The sequence below is a fragment of the Drosophila serrata genome, unplaced genomic scaffold, assembly GCF_035046125.1.
Source record: "Drosophila serrata isolate PLE 108 unplaced genomic scaffold, ASM3504612v1 contig_347, whole genome shotgun sequence".
Taxonomy (NCBI): Eukaryota; Metazoa; Arthropoda; class Insecta; order Diptera; family Drosophilidae; genus Drosophila; species Drosophila serrata.
Genome location: NW_028257245.1, coordinates 1836913 through 1859613, shown reverse-complemented (window position 1 = coordinate 1859613; position 22701 = coordinate 1836913). Strand labels below are relative to the sequence as shown.

The window sequence follows — 22701 nt, the reverse complement described above, 5'->3', positions numbered from 1 at the left end:
TTAATTGATTGTTGAGTTTATTTAAGTGAATTCTGAATTGTTTTATTTTCAAAGCTCCATCAGCTGTTTTTTTGTAATATGACCATAAAGCTTTCTGCCCCTTCGATAACTTTCCGGTATCTTCACGAAGCAGCACTCGGCCACATTGCGATTCGACAAAAGTATAAGACCGACGGTCGGCACATATTTTCAATACTATTTGTTATTTCGCTTCGACTTGTGTAATATTAATGCGGTGTCAACTCGTAAACAGAACGCTGTGCTACTATAAAACGAATAAACTTTGATATCGCCCAATTTTTCGGATGCGGCACGGATTCAAACAGTCTGACGCTGGCCCCTTTGGTCGCTGTTGGTGAATCTCTATATTCCAGTAGTTGTCGGCTTTCCGCAACTGCAGTGTCCCGCGCAATCGCTGGGCATGATTATCCACGCGAGTTCGACTTTTTGAATTGCAGAGCGTAGTCTGTAAGGCCAAGAATTGGATTTCCCCACCCCACCCAGAAGACCGCACCGAGTCCTCGCAGGAGCAGCACCGAGCGTTGCTCCCAATTCGCAGACAGGCATAACCTAAAAAGGCACGTGCACCGTGTGCCAGCTGCGACGTAGAAGAGTTTTCTGCGTGCCACCACACACAGTCAGTCGGCTCCTCTCCGACAAAATACCGAAGACATGGCCACGACAGCCAACCAACTACCACCTGCCGTCACACTCCTCAACGGACAGCAGTCGATGATGGCCACCAGCAATGGCCAGGAGCAGCAGCAGCAGCAGGAGAAAGAGCAAGAGCAGCAGGTTGTGATCAGCAAGTCCACCTCACCGAAGCCCGGAGCCATGCCCAGCCTCAAGTTGATCAAAATGGGTTCCGTGTCCCAGAAGGAGAAGCGTGTGTACAAGATTGTCCTAACTGGCGGTGAGTTATGCTCGTTTTTCCAGGCAGCCACAAAATCTGGCTTTTGTGTATCTGTTACAAGTGTCCGAGTATCCTCGTATCTTCGCATCCAGGGCCCACCCCCGAATTCCGATTTGTTTACGATTTGTGTCAAGGTCGTTGTCGCTCTGCGATTGAGGGGTAGAGATTGTGTCCTGCGCGCAGCTTCTTCCCCGCCACGCGGATTCTCACGGTTCGGCCTTCCGTTTCCCCTCCCCATTTCCCCCACCTGGCTAGCGGGATAGGAATAAATTTTGTATTCATTATGCACAGCTACTGCGGCTACCGGCGTTTTTCAAAGCCCCCCGCGCTGCCTGACGTATGTAAAACGCCGCGAGCCACCATAAAACCAGTTTTTTTTTGGCCCGGGCCATCACCATCATATGAGCAGTGGTTGGGCGCGTGGTCTAATCATTTAATTTGGCTCAAGTTATGGCTGTGATTAGAAGCCCCACAAAAACAAGTATATGTACATATAGCATTGATGTATTGGCGGGCCTATCTCTCCTATATACGTATATTGCTTGTCCCTGTGCATTATCGCTTTCGTTTTGGGCTGACTTCCTCCACCCAGAAAGCTAATAATTCTGTGGTGACGCGTTAAAGGAAGCAGAGAGGCGGGCTGGCTTACTGATAAATGACAGGCCCCATCGCCACGTGGGGAGGCGGGTACTCAATAGAAAGTTCCCACTAAATTCCCATTCAAAGAATTGCTTATCGGTTAGATGGGGGGTTCTTTTCTTCATTCTTTCAAACTGTCTGGCTCTTTTTGAGTGCACTCCGGATCGATTTCCCCTGATCGGTGAACAGTGCATCGACCGTGATGGCCACCAATGGGCGTAATTGCTGTCAGGGTCGGGCTGCGCTAAGCTAATCAACCAACAATTCGAGACTGCAGCTGACTCACTGGTATTTGGGGCACAAGTCTTTACACATTATTTCCTTCTCGTCAATCCAAACAATGCACAATTATGGGAAACTGAAGGTTGAACTTACGTCGTAGGTTTCTTATCTTAAAAAGAAATGAGTGTTGGCATTACGATTAACTTAAACTTGAAGAACTCCAAATTTGGACAACAATAAAGTATTTAAATATTCTTTAGTCATCATGAAAGTAATTAAATAAACTTGGCAATTTATTTTCTTCGATTTAAATTACAGTTTATATCAAATTACGTACAGTTTGTCAAGTAATTCTTTGCAAAACGAAAAATCCCTCACAATTTTGGGTTTAAACTGAAAAATTTTTGACAAATACAAGAATTTTAAAAAATTTTCTTTTATAATATTATTAGGATAACTTTAATCTATAGATATAAAAAAAAAACTTAAATATTTTAACTTAAAACATAGTAAAAAATAACAAAAACAAAAACATTGCAATTCGTATGCTGTCAATTAATTCTTTGCAATTTGCAAAGACGTTATAGTTAACCAAGGATAACTTAAAAATTATAATAGCTGCGGCGTTAATATTTTATATGGAGTCCATTTGCATCAATTACAGCATGGAGGCGTCGCGACATTGGCATTATTAGCCCTTTCAAGTCGTAATATTCTGGAATTTTCTCCCATTTCTCCTCTATTACTTTAATTAAACCCTTTTTATTTGTTGGAGTCCGTTTAGTCACTTTCTTTTCCAAAAAATCCCAAAAATTTTCTATTTATATTTATATCTGGGCTTTCCGCAGGAGTGTCAATGACTTTTTTGCAATTAACAGGAGCCAGGTCCTGCACAGCTGCGATTTGAACTGGAGTTTGTTTTCCTGGTGCAGTTAATATTTATTTCTTTTTGGACAAGTTACGTCATGCAGACCAAATTTCTCCGCGCTTCTGGTCAATTCCGTTTTAAGGATGTCCAAATAAAACTCCTTCGTCATTATATCATTAAAAATCCGCAGCTCACCAACTCCTTTGGATGATATGCACCCCCTTATCATCACAGAAAACTTGCCAAGTTTGAATGTTGGTATGATATTCTTCGGCTGGACACCTGTGTTTGGTTTCCTCCAAACTTTATTGGGTCATCCATGAGTGTATAGCATTATTTTAGTCTCGTCACAAAAAAAAACTTCATCCCCATACTCAGGAGGCTGGTTAACGTGGCCGATAGAGAAATTAAACCGCCATTCAATATTTATAGCTGAAAGCATTGGTTTCTTCCTGGCAATGTGTGAGGAGTATTTGTGGAGATTCAGGACTTTCCTCACAGTCTCATGGCAACCTGTTTTTCTGCAATAATTTTATAAGTCCAAAGCCAACTTTCTGAGGGTTGTTGGCGGGTTTTTATCAATTTGTTTCGAAATTTTATAATGGTCGCGTTTGGAGAGCTTTTGGTAATCTGCCTGTAGAATTGTACAGGTCAAGTCTATTTTTCTTTTTAGACCGTTTAATTATTTTATACATTGTTCCTAACTTAATATCAAAAATTTCTGAATGTTCCGACGCCGATTACCCTTTATAATGGTTAAAGTAAACCAATTCTATGTTATTATCGTCAATACGTTTGCCGGGCATGATTTAAATTCTGGACTCGATCAAACACGAACTTTTTCCAACGAAATCTTTCAAGAATATAAAAGTAAAGACCACTAAGAAGTGGCAAGCGTTAATTTTCCGCAGAATTTGCTTTGCGTTGCTTAATTCTAGGAACCTCTTCAACTCCTGTTTGCATTTTGCAAAGAATTAATTGACAGCATACGAATGGCAATGTTTTTGTTTTTGCTATTTTTTACCATGTTTTAAGATAAAATATTTAAGTTTTGTTTTTTATATTTATAGATTAAAGTTATCCTAATAATATTATAAAAGAAAATTTTAAAAAATTCTTGTATTTGTCAATAAATTTTCAGTTTAAACCCAAAATTGTGAGGGATTTTTCGTTTTGCAAAGAATTACTTGACAAACTGTATGTTTATTCTCTTTAATAATTGTTTTAACCTAATTGAATATATCATTGAATATCATTTCTTTATTTAAAACAAGTTGTAATAATCTTAAATGTAATCAAGGAATATCACGTGTGTTACATAAAATTTAAGTTATAAAATACATAGCACATCTTGCCCCTGTGTTTGTACGAAATTTAACCTTAACCTGGCTGCAAATAAATAATAAGAATAACATTACATTATTATTATATTATACATTTTCAGGGCCCTGTGGCGGCAAGACGACGGGCCAGTCCCGATTGTGCACCTTCTTCGAGAACCTTGGATGGAAGGTGAGTGTCGTGGGGATGCAATGGGATGGGATGATACCACGGGGGCTTTTAGGAGGGGATCCTGAGCCGATCCTAGTGTAAGTGGTGCCCCAGCGGAGGCGGGCGACGTCGGAAGAGGATGATGAGGAGTAGCATTACTTTTAGATACTCCCTCCTCTCTTAACATTTCTATTGCCCCCTGAAAAGCGAAACAAAGCAATGAGCATGTTAAATATTTTCAGGTATTCCGCGTGCCTGAAACGGCCACTGTTTTACTCAGGTAAATGCTCTCTCCACACACTTAATTACACTGAAAAAATACTAAATAAAAAAAAAAACTAAAGTAAAAAACAAGCTAAGCGCGGCACTCAAGGCGAAAGGAGCCACTCAAGGAGGCTGCCACCTGAGATGGGCCCCAAGTAGCTTTGCCTGCCTCTCGTCTTCTGCCTGAGACGATCACCGTATTTATTCCGAAACAGATTAATTCGAGTCTCGTTGCTGAATAACTCTCCTTTTGCCTAGTGAATACCAATAGATATTCCACGAACAGATGCTAATCCCTCTTCTTTATCTTCTCTCTGTTTCTTCCCCCAAACATCTAAACCCTAGTGGCGGCGTGAAGTTCTCCGACCTGACCGAGAAAGAGGGTAAGTAGTGAAAGAGGTGCTCCTACCGAACGAAAGAACCGAGAGATGAAGTTGGCTAGGAGCGGAGCAGAAGAGTGAGGAGTCTTACATTGCAAGCATTTTCCGAGCGAACAGGCACACACTGTCAAGTTCGGGGCAGAGGCTGTGTGCGGTTTCTCGAAACAACGAAAATAAATCAAAATATTTACTTTCCGAGGAGAGAGCGAGACGACCAACCACAAAGAATCCCTATACTATACATGCTAGGGGTATTTTTAAAATCGGCAAGTGCGACAGCCGCCATTCTACATAGATAGTATAGATGAGTATATCTAGTCTATATCTTTGAGTATATATAGTTAGTCGGCGGCCCCCGCCAAAGTCACGTCTTCAATGAAACCTTACGTAATGGCGTTGGACATGGTACGATTCGAATTCCTACTCGATATCCTGATTGCGTGACTCGAGGCCATTTTACTTGCAATTGTCTTCCTTTTAACTCGCGCAAACAATTTGTCAATTATGGTTATTAATGGATTCGCCAACTCGCAGCGCAGGGGGTTCCAAGAGCAGGGACTGTCTTTAGATTGCCAAAAGCACTAGCCGATAAGATATATAGATAAGAAAGTGGCCAGTTCTGATCACATGTCTGTCGATTTCCTGTCGCAATTCCTTGCAAAGCCCGGGCTATAGGGACAAATTTGGTTCTTAATGAGTCACTCGACAACCGACAGCTGACGACTGGGGGAGGGGGAGGAGCTGTAACCTTTGGCGAGGGCTAATCTAATACCCACTCACACCAAAACAAAACAACCAACCACACGCCACCACACTCACAGACCCGCCCACGCCAACCACGTTCGTTTACAAAGATCTGCCCTTCGCCGCTCCGGAGCACAGTCTCATCGATCTAACCGCATCCTGTCCGCGCTGCTTGGCCAAGGCTGCATCCCGGCCGAATGGCAGCGAAGGTGAGTTGCGACACAAAGGAGCCACAGATCGGTTGTTACATTTAAACATATGTATATCTTTCTGTTCTGCAAAAGCTGCGCAAACCGCTCTAACCGAACCGCGTCCAAGTCCAGTCTTCTGCTGTTTTTAACCTGCGTCCTTGAGCTGCTTTCTTATTATTTCAAATATAAAATGCATTTCGTCAACCCGGCATCGGCAAAGTCTTGGAACAGACCCCGTCACCGGCTGTCACACGTATATTTGCTTTGTGTCCCGTCCTTAAAATGACTTGACATTTCACCAAACAGACAAACACAGCCCCCACTCTCTCTCGTTATTAACTCCTATATAGTGTATGTGATGTGTGTGTTTTGTTCTCTGTTTGTTCTGGCTTCTTTACTATGATTTATGTGCCTCGTCCATCTAACAACACTTGTGTACATATATTCTATCTAAAAGATAATATATATCTGCTCATTTCAATAACAATATTTCACGCCAAGCCTCTGCAATTCGTCGTTAGTCGCAACACTTTCAGCAAATTTAAATGGGACATTTTAAATTTAGCCGGTCGCAGTATACATATGTTATGAGCAGAAAGACGAATATATATATTTTTCGTTGGTCTGGTGAGGCCTGTGCCGCTGAACACGTGTGTGGGAAGGTATCTGGGCAATATGCATACATCCAAGAGATGGAATTGTTGGGTGGGGTCTTTGCAAAAAACACGATTAAATGTATTTATTTGTTAATGGTCGGAAAAAATTAGGGTTTGTTTAACAAATCACTTAACTCTTTTCATACAATTTGTTGTTTGCGTATAAGAAGAGTTAGTATTAGTTTACAGACACATTATTTTGGAGTTATTAACGTAACAAAAGGTTCTCCCTCTGGGGGTTTTCCTACATGAACAGTTGACATTAGTTTACTAACTTATTAGTTGGGAATTATAAACCTCAAGTTTTTTAACATATTCCAGACCATTTTATGACTTAATATATATTTTTACTGCCCAATCTCTTTTATCACATTAATTTAAAGCCAGATATAAGCACAATAACCTTTTAATTATTTGAAAATATGTATATAAATTATAACCTCCAGATTTTACCTTCTACCATATCTAGCACTCACTGTATACGCCAAATATATATTATTCTCGACCAGTCAGTCAGCCATGGCCACATGGCAGCTTCCCAGCTAAAAGCCATTTTCGTTTTCAGTTCGGCATTATACTTATTTCTTTGGTATTTCTCCTATATGCTTTAGACTGGCTAATTTAATGTGTGTATTATGGGACGAATATAATGTGAAATGTATCATCGCGTCACGTGTGCTCGTGATGCTGACGTGAGTTCGACATCCGCTTCCCACTACCTCCATCCTCCCCCCATTTCGATCGAGAGGCCCCCATCGAAGCCCCCCCTCGACTTTTGTTTACTCTCTCTTCGCAGTTGGTCGTTAAATGCCGTTCTCCTACACAGCTGGGCTTAAAATATTAGGAGTAAGATACTACGAAGGGTTTTGTTTATTGCAAAAAATAGTTCCCTAAGCTCCTTCTTACACCTTAGTACCTTTAAAAGAACTAAGACTTAGCTTTCGTTCTTAATTTCTTTGATGAAAAACAAACTTTAAATATTGATTGTTTTTATATGTCCGTGTAACAATAATTTGTTTCAATTATGGCCCTTGGAAAAATGTAAAAAAAATTAAAAAGAATTAAGCAATATATAGTAAAAAAAAACTTTTGATTAAAATTCCGCACAATAATATCTACAATATTTACTTAAAATTGTGAGCAGAACTAATATTTTCGCAATTTGTAATTATCGTTTACTTTAGTAATTAAATATTTTATGAAACTACACAATAGCTTCCTTAAATTACAAGGAGAAAGAACCTTGATTTTTTTTTATATATTTCGCATATTCATGCTAATGCTAATATTTCAGCCGTAGCTGTGTTTCTGTGTTAGATAGTTGTACACAGATCCATATATACACATGTGTACATACATTTTGTGAGCATTTGATAGATATTGTAGAAAGAAAAAGGGGGCTGGACGGGGCAGGTGGGTGGTATGGGGGGAGGGGTTTGTCACAAGTCTTGCCAAAGAATTCTCGTTCGAACTCGTTATCGTCGCTTGGCTGTCCGTCTGTCTGTCGGTTTTGTTGGTGGTCCGTCCTCCTAGCTCGATTGATTTCCCCAAATTGATTGCTAAACGATTTTATTTGTTTTTTTTTTTTTGCCTGTTGATTTACTCCCAGCCCCGCCTTTCGCCCTTCATTTACCTTCTTTTTTTATTGAATCTATATATAGATATGTAAAAGTTACCCATTCAACTCCTTCATTAGGCAAATCTGGTGCTTATGCAAATGAACTTGGCTAATTATATATGTATGTATGTTTGTATGTGGCATAAAGAACCTCCTAATCTGCATACATTTTTATTATCTCGAGTCCATTAAAGGTTGGCTGGGCAATCACACACAATCGCCAGAATAACACACATCTTACATGCATATGTACATACCTATCTCGGCTTTAAGACAATCATCCAAATATTTCAGTGCACAGGAATATATTTAATTACTATAATAGAAAGACCAGAAGTTTGCATTCAAATTAATATAGAATTTATGGGGAACTAAAAAGAATGATTCAAATATGCAGGATACTGAATAATATATTTTAAATAATATAATAAAATAATTATTTTTTGGTACCAAATATTCATTAAAACGTAAGGGAAATGTGTAATGGGACAAGATATTCTTACAAAATTCCTGGAGTTTTTAGATTTGAACTTTATACCCACCGAAAGTACTGACAAAATTGAATTAATTAAATGCTCTTGGCTTTCAAAAAAGTCTTGAATTTAAATCTTCAAAATACATACTTAATCGGAATACTAAATGTGAAGTTTGAATATATAAATATTAAGTTATTTAATATTTCCAGTGTACAGTTTTCCATTGTCTAATGCGCAATAGCTGGTGAAATTGCAAATACGCGTACACTCGCTTACATACAATCTTGAGGTTTTTTTTTTCATTATATTTTCTCTTGCATCATCGTTGCTAATTGAATTAGAACAAAAACAGAAGCAAAAACACAACAAAAATAAAAAAGAACAGCGGTAAACATTGACAAACAAGCAAACAGCGTCCCACAAATCGATCTATTTCACCTGTCACACGATGCGGCGAGTCAAGTTCAATGCAATCGCAATATCAATAGAAATTGCAACCAATAAACAAAAAAAGCACAAGCTAATGCGTAAACAAAGGCAGCTCTCGTTAGGCAGTGGTGCATTTTTTGTGCACTTTTTTCCGCAACTGCACGCGACTGAGAATAGCAACAAGTGTTGTTGCGTCGCTCCCCCAAATTGCACCTGACTCTAACCACAGCCACTGAACCCACCTGACATTGCCTTTCACTTCATAACAACTACAGAGGAACTTGCCGTAGTGAACTATTATGAAATATGAAATATTTAAGAAAAAGTAATTCCTTTTTGCTCAACATACTCCCAGAAACAATATTCATTATTTGCTTGTTTCGCAACATGTTTCTCGCAACATTTGCCTTAATTTGTCAACATATGACTTCTGCTTTCTGTACTGTTTAATTTAAGTTTTAAAATTAAGTTGAATTCTTGTCAAAAAATCTTTGCAATAAGGCAAAATATTTTGCTTTCAAAGTCGAAACCAGGCAGACCATTTAAAAAAAAGCTGTTCCTTCTCCGGAAGCTTGTGTTTCCAGACATTCAAATGCTGACTTGGTGAAATTTAACTTTTTGCTCTACAAAATTACATGATTAAATTTGTATGGAACAAAATACCTTTAAAATTATCACAAAATAAAGTGCTGATTTTACAAATCTCTCTTTTTGGTTTAATCAAGTACCTTCACTCAGGTTTTATATTTAAAACCAATATAAGCTATCTTTAGTTATTTTTAAAAGATTTGTGCTCGAGAACATTCACTGTGCTTCAAAAGAATTAAGTGTGCGGTTATGAAATATAGAAATCTTATCGCCTTTGGTGACTGCCTGTCTCTGGGAATAAAACCCCCTCATCGTCAGTTGAATCAGCTGAGGCTGTGAGTGACGCAGTGGGAGATTACCATTAAGTTACTTGTTTCAACTGCTTTAGGTTTCCGACGTCTGACAACACACAGCATTAATCTAGGGAACAGAATGTAAAGAACATATATTTGAATTGAAAACGAAAATAAAAATAAGCGTTTATAAATAGAATCATTCCGTTTAAGAATTTTCTGGTAAATATTTTGGTTGAATTAAATTCGTTCAACCTGAAAACAATAAAACTTAAGAAGCAGGAAATGCCAAAATTAAACCGCAAGTAATAAAATAAATTGCAAGCATTCATGGCTTCACCATTAATATGCAAATTGAAAGCTACGAAAAAAAACTAATTTCTAGGTATATAGTTTAACGATAGTCTAAAACACATCAAAATGCACAGGTTATTATTAAAAATTCCTTACTTCCATTGTTCCGAATTCATGCTTCAAGCTACAATGCATTTCAAGCTTAAGGAAAATACTAAACCAGATCAGCAATATGACTGCTTTCCAAATGAATGTCATCGTTGAAATCTAATTGAGAGTGAGGAGGAAGGCAGACAGGCAGTAAAGTCACATTTAATTTCAACCATTGAAACAGTAACATCTGGGAGCAGATGAGCACTTTAACCTCCAGCTGATTAGGAACTGTTTATGAGGGAAACAAAAATTATAGCATTTTGTTCCCCGTTGACAACAACAATTTGATTGAACTGAACTCTATTGAATTCGATTCGTGCGCCCGCCACTCACTCACTCATTCCATCGACTCGAATTCAGATTAGGTTTCATCGCCTCGACTTGACACCGCTGAACTCGCAGAACTGGATACTGGCCATCGTCCATCAACAGCACTGTCATCCCACTTGAATCAGAGCCCAAGTCCAATTAATTCTCTTACAATTCGATGCCCACAGTGTTGAATTTCCTTCGATTCGAATTTGCTTGCAATTGTATTTCGATTTCTATTTGTTTTGATAGTAAATAAAAACAAAAAAAAAACTCATCAAAGCGATGAAAGAGTCCAAAGAGTAACATTTTCCATTCATTCTTTCCTTCCCCCAAACGCAGCCTACAAGTTCCAAGAGAACCTGATCCGCACCATGGTGCAAATTGAGAACACCTACTTTGAGCTCGGCAACTCGAGCACCCGCAACTGTCTGATTATCTGCGATCGCGGCGTTATGGATGCCAGTGCCTGTGAGTTTTGATCTTTAACCCCGTCTTTGAATCAGAGTAATCCATTAACCCTCTCCCCTTACAGATATATCAAAGGACAAGTGGGAGAAGATGATGGCGGGCAACAAATGGAATCCCGTGGAGATGCGTGACAATCGCTACAACCAGATCCTTCACTTGGTCTCGGCTGCCAATGGGGCCGAGGACTTTTACTCCACAGAGGTGAGTGTGTTTTCCTGCTGGTCAGAAAACACTTTTCACTTGACCAAAATTCTCTTGTTTGCAATAATTATTCGCCCGATAAAAATGGTAGAACAGAAAGCGCCACTATCAGGTATCCAATTAATAATGGTCACGGTCGCCAGTTGAATGTCATATATTATTTATTTTTATATTGTTTAAGAGGATAGTTTATTTATTTCAGTATATTTGAACTTTAAGCTAGGCTAGAGCTCGATAGAAGAGGATGTAGCTTGTATATACCAATTAATATTGTTTTTAATGGTTTACTATTTCAACAAAATTAGTTGAATTCTGTATATTTAAACTTTTGAGCATAGTGTGTACGCGCTATAGGATGTAAACTGTACAATTCATGACCAATAGCTAAAATGATAATTGTATTAACTCTTTATAAAGCGAAATATTTACAAAAGCTTTGTTGTACATTAAATTAGAATGTCAGGACCATACTTCTAGTGACAGTCGTGTTTTTTTTTTTTTCAACTATTCATAGTGGCTTTCTAATCGGAGCTAAGGGCTTAGCACTCTGAATGGAAAAGTTGGCTAATCTTATTTTCGTTTATTTCAGGACCACGCCTGCCGCTCTGAAGGCGTTGATCTGGCCAGGGAACTGGACTACAAATCGGCTGCCGCTTGGGTGGGCCATCCCTACTTTGATGTGATTGATAACTCCACCAACTTTGAGGCAAAGATGAATCGCATGATTGAGTCCGTGTGCCAGAAGCTAGGTATCGATATTGGTGATCGTTTGCAGGCCACGTCGCGCAAGCTAAAATATCTGGGTAGGTTTCTTAACGGGAAAACATTCTATTTAGAAGAGACTCATTTTGAAAGATTTTCGTTTTCTCTTGTAGTTGCCGCCTTGCCCGCCGACAGTGAGTTTCCACCCTTCCAGGACTTTGAAGTGGTGCATCATTATCTGCAATCCGCCGGGCCCAAGGTGCAGGCACGCCTACGCAAGCGGGGGCAAAAGAATCACTGGAGCTACATCCACACACAGAGACGTCCCAACGTCCACGGGCAGACCCGCATCGAGGTAAAGACCCAGCTGACGCATCGCGACTACATGAACCTGCTGGCGCAGCGCGACGATGCCCACTTTACCATCTACAAGAAGCGACGCTGCTTCCTCATCAACAACCAATATTTCCAGCTGGACATTTACAAGGAGCCAGGCCACCCACGGTGCGTTGACTACTTATTAATATTTCCACAAATGTTTTCATTTAGAAGAAATTCCCTTTTGCAGCTGCAAGGGACTGGTGCTGCTGGAGACGTATTCATCGCTCACCGGGGACGCCCTTAAAAACTGCATGCCCAAGTTCCTGAATATTGTCAAGGAGGTAACCGGCGATCCGGACTACTCCATGTTCAATCTGTCCCTGAAGGAGGACTGGAGCATCTCCAAGAAGTTCTGCCGCACAGCGACGCACGGTAAGCAGGATCAACAGCCGCCGCTACCACCGAAGCAGTATCATCCCTATGACGAGAACAGCGACTAGGCCGTGGGATCGTCATAGGATTCATCAACAACTATTTTGCATAGCCAAAGAATATGGAACCAAAAGCTTGCACTTCCGCAGCTGTACATAATATAAGCCTCTGCCTACGCTTCCTTCATTTCATTTCACTGTCAAATTTATCGCTCCTCTCTTTATGATTTCGGCCTGACCTGTGTGTTTTCTCTCTGTTTGTTTTTTATTTTATAGCTAACGGAGTATCGAGCACGCCACTGGTTCTTAATGGCCAGTAGTAGGCTTCAGAACTGTCCCCGAATCTCTTTTGCACACGCATTATATTACACGACAGATAAGCAACACCAATGACCTGGCAACAAAATGTACAAAAAAGAAAACTAAACAGAAACTTTAAATGCAAGAGACCCGAGTGGAGGGTGCTCTGATTTACACACATATACCCACACACACCCCTACAAACATTGTTACTTATTTGCGTACTTAGCCGCCCCCAGGAAGATGATGAAGGAGGCATTGTAATCGAGAGTCGTATGTGTCGTCGAGTCTATAGTTTGAAACTCGAAAGCGAAGCCCGTACTTAATTTTCTTGTCATTTGTTTGCTCGTGTTAATTTTGTAAGCCATAAAACCTAGATCCTACCACACTTTGTATGTAAATCCATAGATGAAGGCGTTTTTCTGTGTGACTTTTTGGAGAAATTGTGAACCCGATACTTTTAATTGTAACTCTAAGCTAAACAAAAAAAAGTAAATAAGATTAAAAAACTACAAGACCACCAGAAGCAGTTGGTTTTATTTTATTAAATAAATAGTGTTGCATTTCGGGATGAGACTCGGACTGACTAGTGAACCTTGGTCTTGTTGATGCGCTTTATCAGAGTGTCCACGGCGCGGTGGATGCGAAGCAGGAGTAGGTAGCCCACAATCAGGGCCGGCAGGCTGACAAAGGTGGCCAGGGCCTCATAGATGAAGCGTGGCGCAAATATCTTCCAAACCATCAGGTGGCGGCAGTGGATGGTGCAGGCGAGCATTGCACAAAAGATCTGCAAGATACGAAATGAAATTCGTCTTAGAAATTTCTAAAAATCGATAATGATATATTTTTATATATAAACACCTACCTTCAGTCCCTGCAGCATAAAGAACTGCGCGGCCAGCTTAAAATTAGCGCCCAGGAACACATCCTCATACTCATACAGTGTCAGTTCACCCCTCGTCATATCAAAGCCTACGGCCTCGTTGGCCAAATCCGACAAGGTTGCCGTCGCATCTGCCTTGCCAGCATTATTTCTGCAGCTTCGGATTAGGTTGGGAAACAGGGCAAACAGTGAAAAGGTCTCCGTGCTCAGCAAGGAGTACATGCAAAAGAAGAAGATGGGACCGCAAAAGGTGTTCAGGATCACCAGGCAACCGGATATTATATTGGACTGTCCCAGGCCAGTGGTGCGACCCACGAAGGCGGCGCGCCACTCAATCTGCGACAGTGTCGTCTGGTGCGAGGTGGCGAAGAAGCAGAAGTGGGCCAGCAGGAACCAGCCCACGAGGGCCGTAAAAGTGGGTTGCACGCAGCTCTCTGTAAGGGGATACTTTCTGCATTAACAGTTTTATCTTCTTCTCCATGAGATTAACTTACCAAAGCTAGTGGCAGTGCGATAGCGCAGAATGCCATGCACACTAAGCAGGATAGCGGCGACGGCCACACATAGCACTAGACCGATGGAGGCACGTGGTTCCAGGAGGACGATCATCACCAGGGCCAGGAACACACCAAACGCAATGACAATGGAGGAGTAGACGGTGGCCAAGCCGTACACCACTGGGATGGCATTTCGACGCTCCAAGTCAACGTCGTCGCCTTCGTACATGCGCTTCATCTTCCTGAAGATCTCCGGTACAATGCTCTCGTTTCCGTTGATCGTCACCGTATTGCCAGTCCTTGGGGGCAGCACAAAGGTCATCAGCGGAGCCACTGAGACCACTATGATCTGCAGCAGGAGCAGACCGTAGATCACTAGAGCCATAGCATCAATATGGGAACGCTGGATATTTTTGATGGAGCTCTGGGCAAGCAGCACGTGACCGCCGGCGCAGATGGAGGCTACCGTAGGTCCGTAGCGAGCCAATAGAACATTAGCTGAGTTCCCCGTAAGATTTCCGCAGGATCGGAGGTACAACCGCGTGAGTGTTGTATACACCACAATCATGAATACGGCCAGGATGTAGGACTTGCCGGTGCCGGGCTTTTTGAGCGAGAATCCAGGTCCGCCGCTGGTGGCAAAATCCGTGCAGTTGCCCTGCTCCTCGCGGCAACGGAACAATGTGTATGCGAAGCGAATGAAGCATATCGCCAAGACGCTGGCCAGGATCAGCCTGAAGGCAGTCGAGCGCAGCAACTGGGAGACCTTTATTTTGCTCCTAAACTCGAACCGCGTGCTCAATCGCAGGAGTTCATGGCTAAGCACAAGAATGGATCCCGCCAGCAAATACGACAGCATCTTGGCCTCCTGGATGACGAAGCTATTCGAAAAGAACACAGCCATGGAGCCGAAGAGAAGCAGACGAGTGGGCATGTTTCCAAATCGCTTGACAGCAGCCCAGTTCTCGACAAGGCTGGCCCAGTGACGCAGCGTATGGAAGGCAAGGATAACAGCACTGGCAAGCGCCGTGAAGAAGATTACGCCGTGCTCCTCCGTCTTGAACGAAAAGTTCTTGTAGTAGCGGTAACCAAACACTCCAGCTGCCAGGTTTATCAGGTACGTGTAGAACACTTCCTTGGCCTTGAAGATGCGTACATAGTCCGCTGGGCGCGAGTTGTTGACCAGTAGAAAAATGAAGAATACGGGCAGGAAGCTGAAGAGCAGCCCGTGCATCATTTGCGTGGGCTCAAACCTTACCCAGATCTCGCGGCAAGTACTCAGTATGTCGCGTAGATGTATGTTCAGATCTCGCACAAACGATTTAAAGGCTGCCTCATTGTATATGGTCTGCACTCGATGGGTTAACAGTATAAACTCGGTCTCCAGACGGTCCATCTCATCCACATTGAAGGTACGCTTGTTCTCCAGGGCGTACTGGAAGAAGTAGCGATAGATCTGCTGGGCATTCTGCCAGACATGAAGGAGCAGGGTCTGAAACCTGTTCAAGTGCGGCACCGGGATCTCCGGAATAATGTTGAAGTTGATCAGGCCCAGATTCGAGTAGGGTATGGGGACGCCGAGAATGGTGGCCAATGTGGGCACTAGATCAATCTGGTGAAGAGATATCACAGTGACGTGCCAAGAGATTACCGCTTGTCCTATCTTATCTCACCTGCTGCAGCATTTCGCTATCTGAACCCGTATCATTGCCGTAGAATCTGTGCTGCTTGGAGTAGGCAAACAGTAGGGCATTGGTTTCGTCATCGGTGTCGCCTCCGTGGTCTCCAGATGCCGTCATTCCGTGGTCACCCATCACCAGCAGAGTGGTCTCGTTGTCCATGGCGTCCACCACGGATCTGAATATGAAGAAATTGTACTTCCTGGAGCTGCTGGTGACCTCATCATAAGTTCCCCTACCTTATCACCTCGTTCACTTCGCCCAGTTTGCGCGCCATTTCCTCGTGCAAGGGTCCGTGCTTGTGTCCGCAGTGATCGACGCCCAGAAAGTGGGCCACCAGCACTTGCCAATCATCGCTAGCCAGCTCCTTGGGCAAATGCTTCATTATCTGATTGTCCACACTGTCCAAATCAAAGATATCGAAACTGGGATAGGAGTAGGCGCGTTTAAAGCGTCGCGGATACAAATCCGTCCAGGTGCTGTCGCCCAGAAAGACCAGCGGCAGATCGCTCTTTACAATCTGGTCAATGACATTGTCCTCGTTGATCTCCGGCGAGGCAAAGTTCGACCCGATGTCTATAAAGGTGGGCAGGCTACCAGTGGTCAGACCTTTCAGGCGCTGCATCGTTGTGGTGGGCGGATCCGCCCGGAATCTCATCAGCCTGGCATGATCTGGGCTCCGATCGAGCAGCTCCTGCAGCACCACCAGTTTGTTCTCATAGGGCAAAGGCTCCTTTACGTTCTCTTTGTACAGGCCAAATTCGTACTTCAAGGCATCCACTACCAGTACAATAACCTTTGTCTTTTGCGGAAGACACAGATGGGCGGAGGCATTGACATCCTTGAAGATCTCGTTCACAACCTCGGGAGTGAGGAAATACTCCTGCAAATGGAAATAAATTAAGTTTGATTGATTTTAGCAAAGAAAGATTGCTCACATCATTGGGATTCGTGGACAATCTCCGGCATGAACTCGTCTCCGTTTTCGAGACGCGGGCCAGCAGGAAACCACGCGAGAACAACAGCACTCCGCCGCTAATGAGCAGCGCCAGCCAAATAAGCACGAACAAGTACGTGAAGTTCATCGTCTGGCGTTAATTTATTAATTAACTTAGCTAACTAGGCACACACAAATACGTTTTGGTAAAAATGAGTAATAAATCGGCATTTAGAACAATGCTCCTCCCCCTGCTGCGCCTTCTTCCGGTCAGCACCGCCGTTTCCGTTATCTAAAACTATATTATTTAATTGCACTTTACTTTGGAGCTGCTTATTAACTCTCCGGCATCACGATGCGCTCTTCTAAGACGTTCTTTTCATTTAAAATTCATCATTTTTCCGAAGATTTGCTGGCGGGTGGAAAAAAAAAGTTGGAGGAATACGAATCACCAGGGATACAGCAGCCGTAAGGTCAAAACAGCTGCTAAGGCTGTGTATCCCTGGTTTCTCGTAGGGTTGTCAAGCGTTTCTTGTTGGCGGGGTTTTTAAAAAAATTTATTTAATTAATGTAACGTAACGTAAAGTCCCAATAATTTTATTCAAATTATAACTCGAAATTAAAATTTTATAAATGATAATTTAAAGAATTAATATTTGAATAAAATTAGCAGAGGATTTTAAAATAACTTAAATTGTGTTTGTTTTTAAGGCTGTTTTTATACCCTTGCAGGGTATTATAATTTCAGTCAGAAGTTTGCAACGCAGTGAAGGAGGCACCTCCGACTATATAAAGTATATATATTCTTGATCAGGATCAACAGCCGAGTCGATCTAACCATGTCCGTCTGTCCGTCTGTCCGTCTGTCCGTCTGTCCGTTTCTACGCAAACTAGTCTCTCAGTTTTGGAGCTATCTGAATGAAACTTTGCAGTTAGTCTTCTATATACTCTCACTCGTATATATGTCGGAACGGGCCGGATCGGACGACTATATCATATAGCCGTCATAGGAATGATCGGAAAAGTTTTACAAAAAAAATTATAAAATTTTTAGTTTTCAACAGAATTTGATTAAATTTGAGATATAGCCATTTCATATTATTCTACAATTTTGTGTAAAATTTTATGAAAATCGGACGACTATATCATATAGCTCCCATAGGAACGATCGAGAAATTAATTCAATTAAAAAGTATAACATTTTCAGTTTTCAACAGATTTTCATCAAATTTGAGATATAGCCGTTTCATATTATTCTACAATTTTGTGTAAAATTTTATGAAAATCGGACTAATATATCATATAGCTCCCATAGGAACGATCGAGAAATTTGAGAGGAATGAGAATGGCGGTGGCTGTTGTCGGAAGACTGACAATCGCGGTGGCGATAACATTTTTAGTTTTCAACAGAAACAGGGCAAAGAGTGAAAAGGTCTCCGTGCTCAGCAAGGAGTACATGCAAAAGAAGAAGATGGGACCGCAAAAGGTGTTCAGGATCACCAGGCAACCGGATATTATATTGGACTGTCCCAGGCCAGTGGTGCGACCCACGAAGGCGGCGCGCCACTCAATCTGCGACAGTGTCGTCTGGTGCGAGGTGGCGAAGAAGCAGAAGTGGGCCAGCAGGAACCAGCCCACGAGGGCCGTAAAAGTGGGTTGCACGCAGCTCTCTGTAAGGGGATACTTTCTGCATTAACAGTTTTATCTTCTTCTCCATGAGATTAACTTACCAAAGCTAGTGGCAGTGCGATAGCGCAGAATGCCATGCACACTAAGCAGGATAGCGGCGACGGCCACACATAGCACTAGACCGATGGAGGCACGTGGTTCCAGGAGGACGATCATCACCAGGGCCAGGAACACACCAAACGCAATGACAATGGAGGAGTAGACGGTGGCCAAGCCGTACACCACTGGGATGGCATTTCGACGCTCCAAGTCAACGTCGTCGCCTTCGTACATGCGCTTCATCTTCCTGAAGATCTCCGGTACAATGCTCTCGTTTCCGTTGATCGTCACCGTATTGCCAGTCCTTGGGGGCAGCACAAAGGTCATCAGCGGAGCCACTGAGACCACTATGATCTGCAGCAGGAGCAGACCGTAGATCACTAGAGCCATAGCATCAATATGGGAACGCTGGATATTTTTGATGGAGCTCTGGGCAAGCAGCACGTGACCGCCGGCGCAGATGGAGGCTACCGTAGGTCCGTAGCGAGCCAATAGAACATTAGCTGAGTTCCCCGTAAGATTTCCGCAGGATCGGAGGTACAACCGCGTGAGTGTTGTATACACCACAATCATGAATACGGCCAGGATGTAGGACTTGCCGGTGCCGGGCTTTTTGAGCGAGAATCCAGGTCCGCCGCTGGTGGCAAAATCCGTGCAGTTGCCCTGCTCCTCGCGGCAACGGAACAATGTGTATGCGAAGCGAATGAAGCATATCGCCAAGACGCTGGCCAGGATCAGCCTGAAGGCAGTCGAGCGCAGCAACTGGGAGACCTTTATTTTGCTCCTAAACTCGAACCGCGTGCTCAATCGCAGGAGTTCATGGCTAAGCACAAGAATGGATCCCGCCAGCAAATACGACAGCATCTTGGCCTCCTGGATGACGAAGCTATTCGAAAAGAACACAGCCATGGAGCCGAAGAGAAGCAGACGAGTGGGCATGTTTCCAAATCGCTTGACAGCAGCCCAGTTCTCGACAAGGCTGGCCCAGTGACGCAGCGTATGGAAGGCAAGGATAACAGCACTGGCAAGCGCCGTGAAGAAGATTACGCCGTGCTCCTCCGTCTTGAACGAAAAGTTCTTGTAGTAGCGGTAACCAAACACTCCAGCTGCCAGGTTTATCAGGTACGTGTAGAACACTTCCTTGGCCTTGAAGATGCGTACATAGTCCGCTGGGCGCGAGTTGTTGACCAGTAGAAAAATGAAGAATACGGGCAGGAAGCTGAAGAGCAGCCCGTGCATCATTTGCGTGGGCTCAAACCTTACCCAGATCTCGCGGCAAGTACTCAGTATGTCGCGTAGATGTATGTTCAGATCTCGCACAAACGATTTAAAGGCTGCCTCATTGTATATGGTCTGCACTCGATGGGTTAACAGTATAAACTCGGTCTCCAGACGGTCCATCTCATCCACATTGAAGGTACGCTTGTTCTCCAGGGCGTACTGGAAGAAGTAGCGATAGATCTGCTGGGCATTCTGCCAGACATGAAGGAGCAGGGTCTGAAACCTGTTCAAGTGCGGCACCGGGATCTCCGGAATAATGTTGAAGTTGATCAGGCCCAGATTCGAGTAGGGTATGGGGACGCCGAGAATGGTGGCCAATGTGGGCACTAGATCAATCTGGTGAAGAGATATCACAGTGACGTGCCAAGAGATTACCGCTTGTCCTATCTTATCTCACCTGCTGCAGCATTTCGCTATCTGAACCCGTATCATTGCCGTAGAATCTGTGCTGCTTGGAGTAGGCAAACAGTAGGGCATTGGTTTCGTCATCGGTGTCGCCTCCGTGGTCTCCAGATGCCGTCATTCCGTGGTCACCCATCACCAGCAGAGTGGTCTCGTTGTCCATGGCGTCCACCACGGATCTGAATATGAAGAAATTGTACTTCCTGGAGCTGCTGGTGACCTCATCATAAGTTCCCCTACCTTATCACCTCGTTCACTTCGCCCAGTTTGCGCGCCATTTCCTCGTGCAAGGGTCCGTGCTTGTGTCCGCAGTGATCGACGCCCAGAAAGTGGGCCACCAGCACTTGCCAATCATCGCTAGCCAGCTCCTTGGGCAAATGCTTCATTATCTGATTGTCCACACTGTCCAAATCAAAGATATCGAAACTGGGATAGGAGTAGGCGCGTTTAAAGCGTCGCGGATACAAATCCGTCCAGGTGCTGTCGCCCAGAAAGACCAGCGGCAGATCGCTCTTTACAATCTGGTCAATGACATTGTCCTCGTTGATCTCCGGCGAGGCAAAGTTCGACCCGATGTCTATAAAGGTGGGCAGGCTACCAGTGGTCAGACCTTTCAGGCGCTGCATCGTTGTGGTGGGCGGATCCGCCCGGAATCTCATCAGCCTGGCATGATCTGGGCTCCGATCGAGCAGCTCCTGCAGCACCACCAGTTTGTTCTCATAGGGCAAAGGCTCCTTTACGTTCTCTTTGTACAGGCCAAATTCGTACTTCAAGGCATCCACTACCAGTACAATAACCTTTGTCTTTTGCGGAAGACACAGATGGGCGGAGGCATTGACATCCTTGAAGATCTCGTTCACAACCTCGGGAGTGAGGAAATACTCCTGCAAATGGAAATAAATTAAGTTTGATTGATTTTAGCAAAGAAAGATTGCTCACATCATTGGGATTCGTGGACAATCTCCGGCATGAACTCGTCTCCGTTTTCGAGACGCGGGCCAGCAGGAAACCACGCGAGAACAACAGCACTCCGCCGCTAATGAGCAGCGCCAGCCAAATAAGCACGAACAAGTACGTGAAGTTCATCGTCTGGCGTTAATTTATTAATTAACTTAGCTAACTAGGCACACACAAATACGTTTTGGTAAAAATGAGTAATAAATCGGCATTTAGAACAATGCTCCTCCCCCTGCTGCGCCTTCTTCCGGTCAGCACCGCCGTTTCCGTTATCTAAAACTATATTATTTAATTGCACTTTACTTTGGAGCTGCTTATTAACTCTCCGGCATCACGATGCGCTCTTCTAAGACGTTCTTTTCATTTAAAATTCATCATTTTTCCGAAGATTTGCTGGCGGGTGGAAAAAAAAAGTTGGAGGAATACGAATCACCAGGGATACAGCAGCCGTAAGGTCAAAACAGCTGCTAAGGCTGTGTATCCCTGGTTTCTCGTAGGGTTGTCAAGCGTTTCTTGTTGGCGGGGTTTTTAAAAAAATTTATTTAATTAATGTAACGTAACGTAAAGTCCCAATAATTTTATTCAAATTATAACTCGAAATTAAAATTTTATAAATGATAATTTAAAGAATTAATATTTGAATAAAATTAGCAGAGGATTTTAAAATAACTTAAATTGTGTTTGTTTTTAAGGCTGTTTTTATACCCTTGCAGGGTATTATAATTTCAGTCAGAAGTTTGCAACGCAGTGAAGGAGGCACCTCCGACTATATAAAGTATATATATTCTTGATCAGGATCAACAGCCGAGTCGATCTAACCATGTCCGTCTGTCCGTCTGTCCGTCTGTCCGTCTGTCCGTCTGTCCGTTTCTACGCAAACTAGTCTCTCAGTTTTGGAGCTATCTGAATGAAACTTTGCAGTTAGTCTTCTATATACTCTCACTCGTATATATGTCGGAACGGGCCGGATCGGACGACTATATCATATAGCCGTCATAGGAATGATCGGAAAAGTTTTACAAAAAAAATTATAAAATTTTTAGTTTTCAACAGAATTTGATTAAATTTGAGATATAGCCATTTCATATTATTCTACAATTTTGTGTAAAATTTTATGAAAATCGGACGACTATATCATATAGCTCCCATAGGAACGATCGAGAAATTAATTCAATTAAAAAGTATAACATTTTCAGTTTTCAACAGATTTTCATCAAATTTGAGATATAGCCGTTTCATATTATTCTACAATTTTGTGTAAAATTTTATGAAAATCGGACTAATATATCATATAGCTCCCATAGGAACGATCGAGAAATTTGAGAGGAATGAGAATGGCGGTGGCTGTTGTCGGAAGACTGACAATCGCGGTGGCGATAACAT

General features: G+C 42.8%; 3 protein-coding genes across 10 annotated transcripts; 1 reads left to right on the top strand and 2 right to left on the bottom strand.

Moving 5' to 3' along the window:
- The first annotated feature begins 54 nt into the window (after positions 1–54).
- On the top strand, positions 55–13480 carry Ttd14 (TRPL translocation defect 14). Of its 8 annotated transcripts, XM_020959881.2 has the most exons (11): positions 105–913; positions 4087–4154; positions 4376–4413; positions 4743–4780; positions 5599–5730; positions 10871–10999; positions 11064–11200; positions 11790–12003; positions 12076–12406; positions 12471–12655; positions 12931–13480. In XM_020959881.2, the coding sequence occupies exons 1-11, from the start codon at positions 673–675 to the stop codon at positions 12972–12974; spliced, it is 1557 nt and encodes a 518-aa protein (XP_020815540.1). In that variant the 5' UTR covers positions 105–672; the 3' UTR covers positions 12975–13480. The 8 variants fall into 8 exon arrangements, with proteins under 8 accessions (XP_020815542.1, XP_020815540.1, XP_086694520.1 ...); XM_020959883.2 differs by lacking the exon at positions 5599–5730 and having other exon boundaries at positions 55–913; XM_086838394.1 differs by lacking the exon at positions 12931–13480 and having other exon boundaries at positions 12471–12843.
- Positions 13451–17619, bottom strand: PIG-O (phosphatidylinositol glycan anchor biosynthesis class O). Its single transcript, XM_020959880.2, has 6 exons — positions 16952–17619; positions 16253–16896; positions 16008–16191; positions 14332–15946; positions 13820–14271; positions 13451–13741 (listed from the first exon to the last, which is right to left on the bottom strand). Exons 1-6 carry the CDS (start codon positions 17096–17098, stop codon positions 13541–13543), a joined length of 3243 nt encoding a protein of 1080 aa, XP_020815539.2. The 5' UTR covers positions 17099–17619; the 3' UTR covers positions 13451–13540.
- LOC147642833 (GPI ethanolamine phosphate transferase 3, catalytic subunit-like) lies at positions 17287–21968 on the bottom strand. The gene is made up of 6 exons (XM_086838501.1): positions 21301–21968; positions 20602–21245; positions 20357–20540; positions 18681–20295; positions 18325–18620; positions 17287–17325 (listed from the first exon to the last, which is right to left on the bottom strand). Exons 1-6 carry the CDS (start codon positions 21445–21447, stop codon positions 17287–17289), a joined length of 2925 nt encoding a protein of 974 aa, XP_086694627.1. The 5' UTR covers positions 21448–21968.
- Between the last annotated feature and the right edge of the window lie 733 nt (positions 21969–22701).

Coding starts and splice junctions, on each gene's coding strand:
- Ttd14 (XM_086838394.1), top strand. CDS start 673: ATGGCCACGACAGCCAACCAACTACCACCTGCCGTCACACTCCTCAAC. Junction 4,781..5,598: donor CGACCTGACCGAGAAAGAGG/GTAAGTAGTGAA, acceptor CCACACTCACAG/ACCCGCCCACGCCAACCACG. Junction 11,201..11,789: donor AGGACTTTTACTCCACAGAG/GTGAGTGTGTTT, acceptor CGTTTATTTCAG/GACCACGCCTGCCGCTCTGA.
- PIG-O (XM_020959880.2), bottom strand. CDS start 17,098: ATGAACTTCACGTACTTGTTCGTGCTTATTTGGCTGGCGCTGCTCATT. Junction 16,192..16,252: donor GAAGTGAACGAGGTGATAAG/GTAGGGGAACTT, acceptor CTTCATATTCAG/ATCCGTGGTGGACGCCATGG. Junction 14,272..14,331: donor TCGCACTGCCACTAGCTTTG/GTAAGTTAATCT, acceptor ATCCCCTTACAG/AGAGCTGCGTGCAACCCACT.
- LOC147642833 (XM_086838501.1), bottom strand. CDS start 21,447: ATGAACTTCACGTACTTGTTCGTGCTTATTTGGCTGGCGCTGCTCATT. Junction 20,541..20,601: donor GAAGTGAACGAGGTGATAAG/GTAGGGGAACTT, acceptor CTTCATATTCAG/ATCCGTGGTGGACGCCATGG. Junction 17,326..18,324: donor ATGTTATCGCCACCGCGATT/GTCAGTCTTCCG, acceptor TTAAATGAAAAG/AACGTCTTAGAAGAGCGCAT.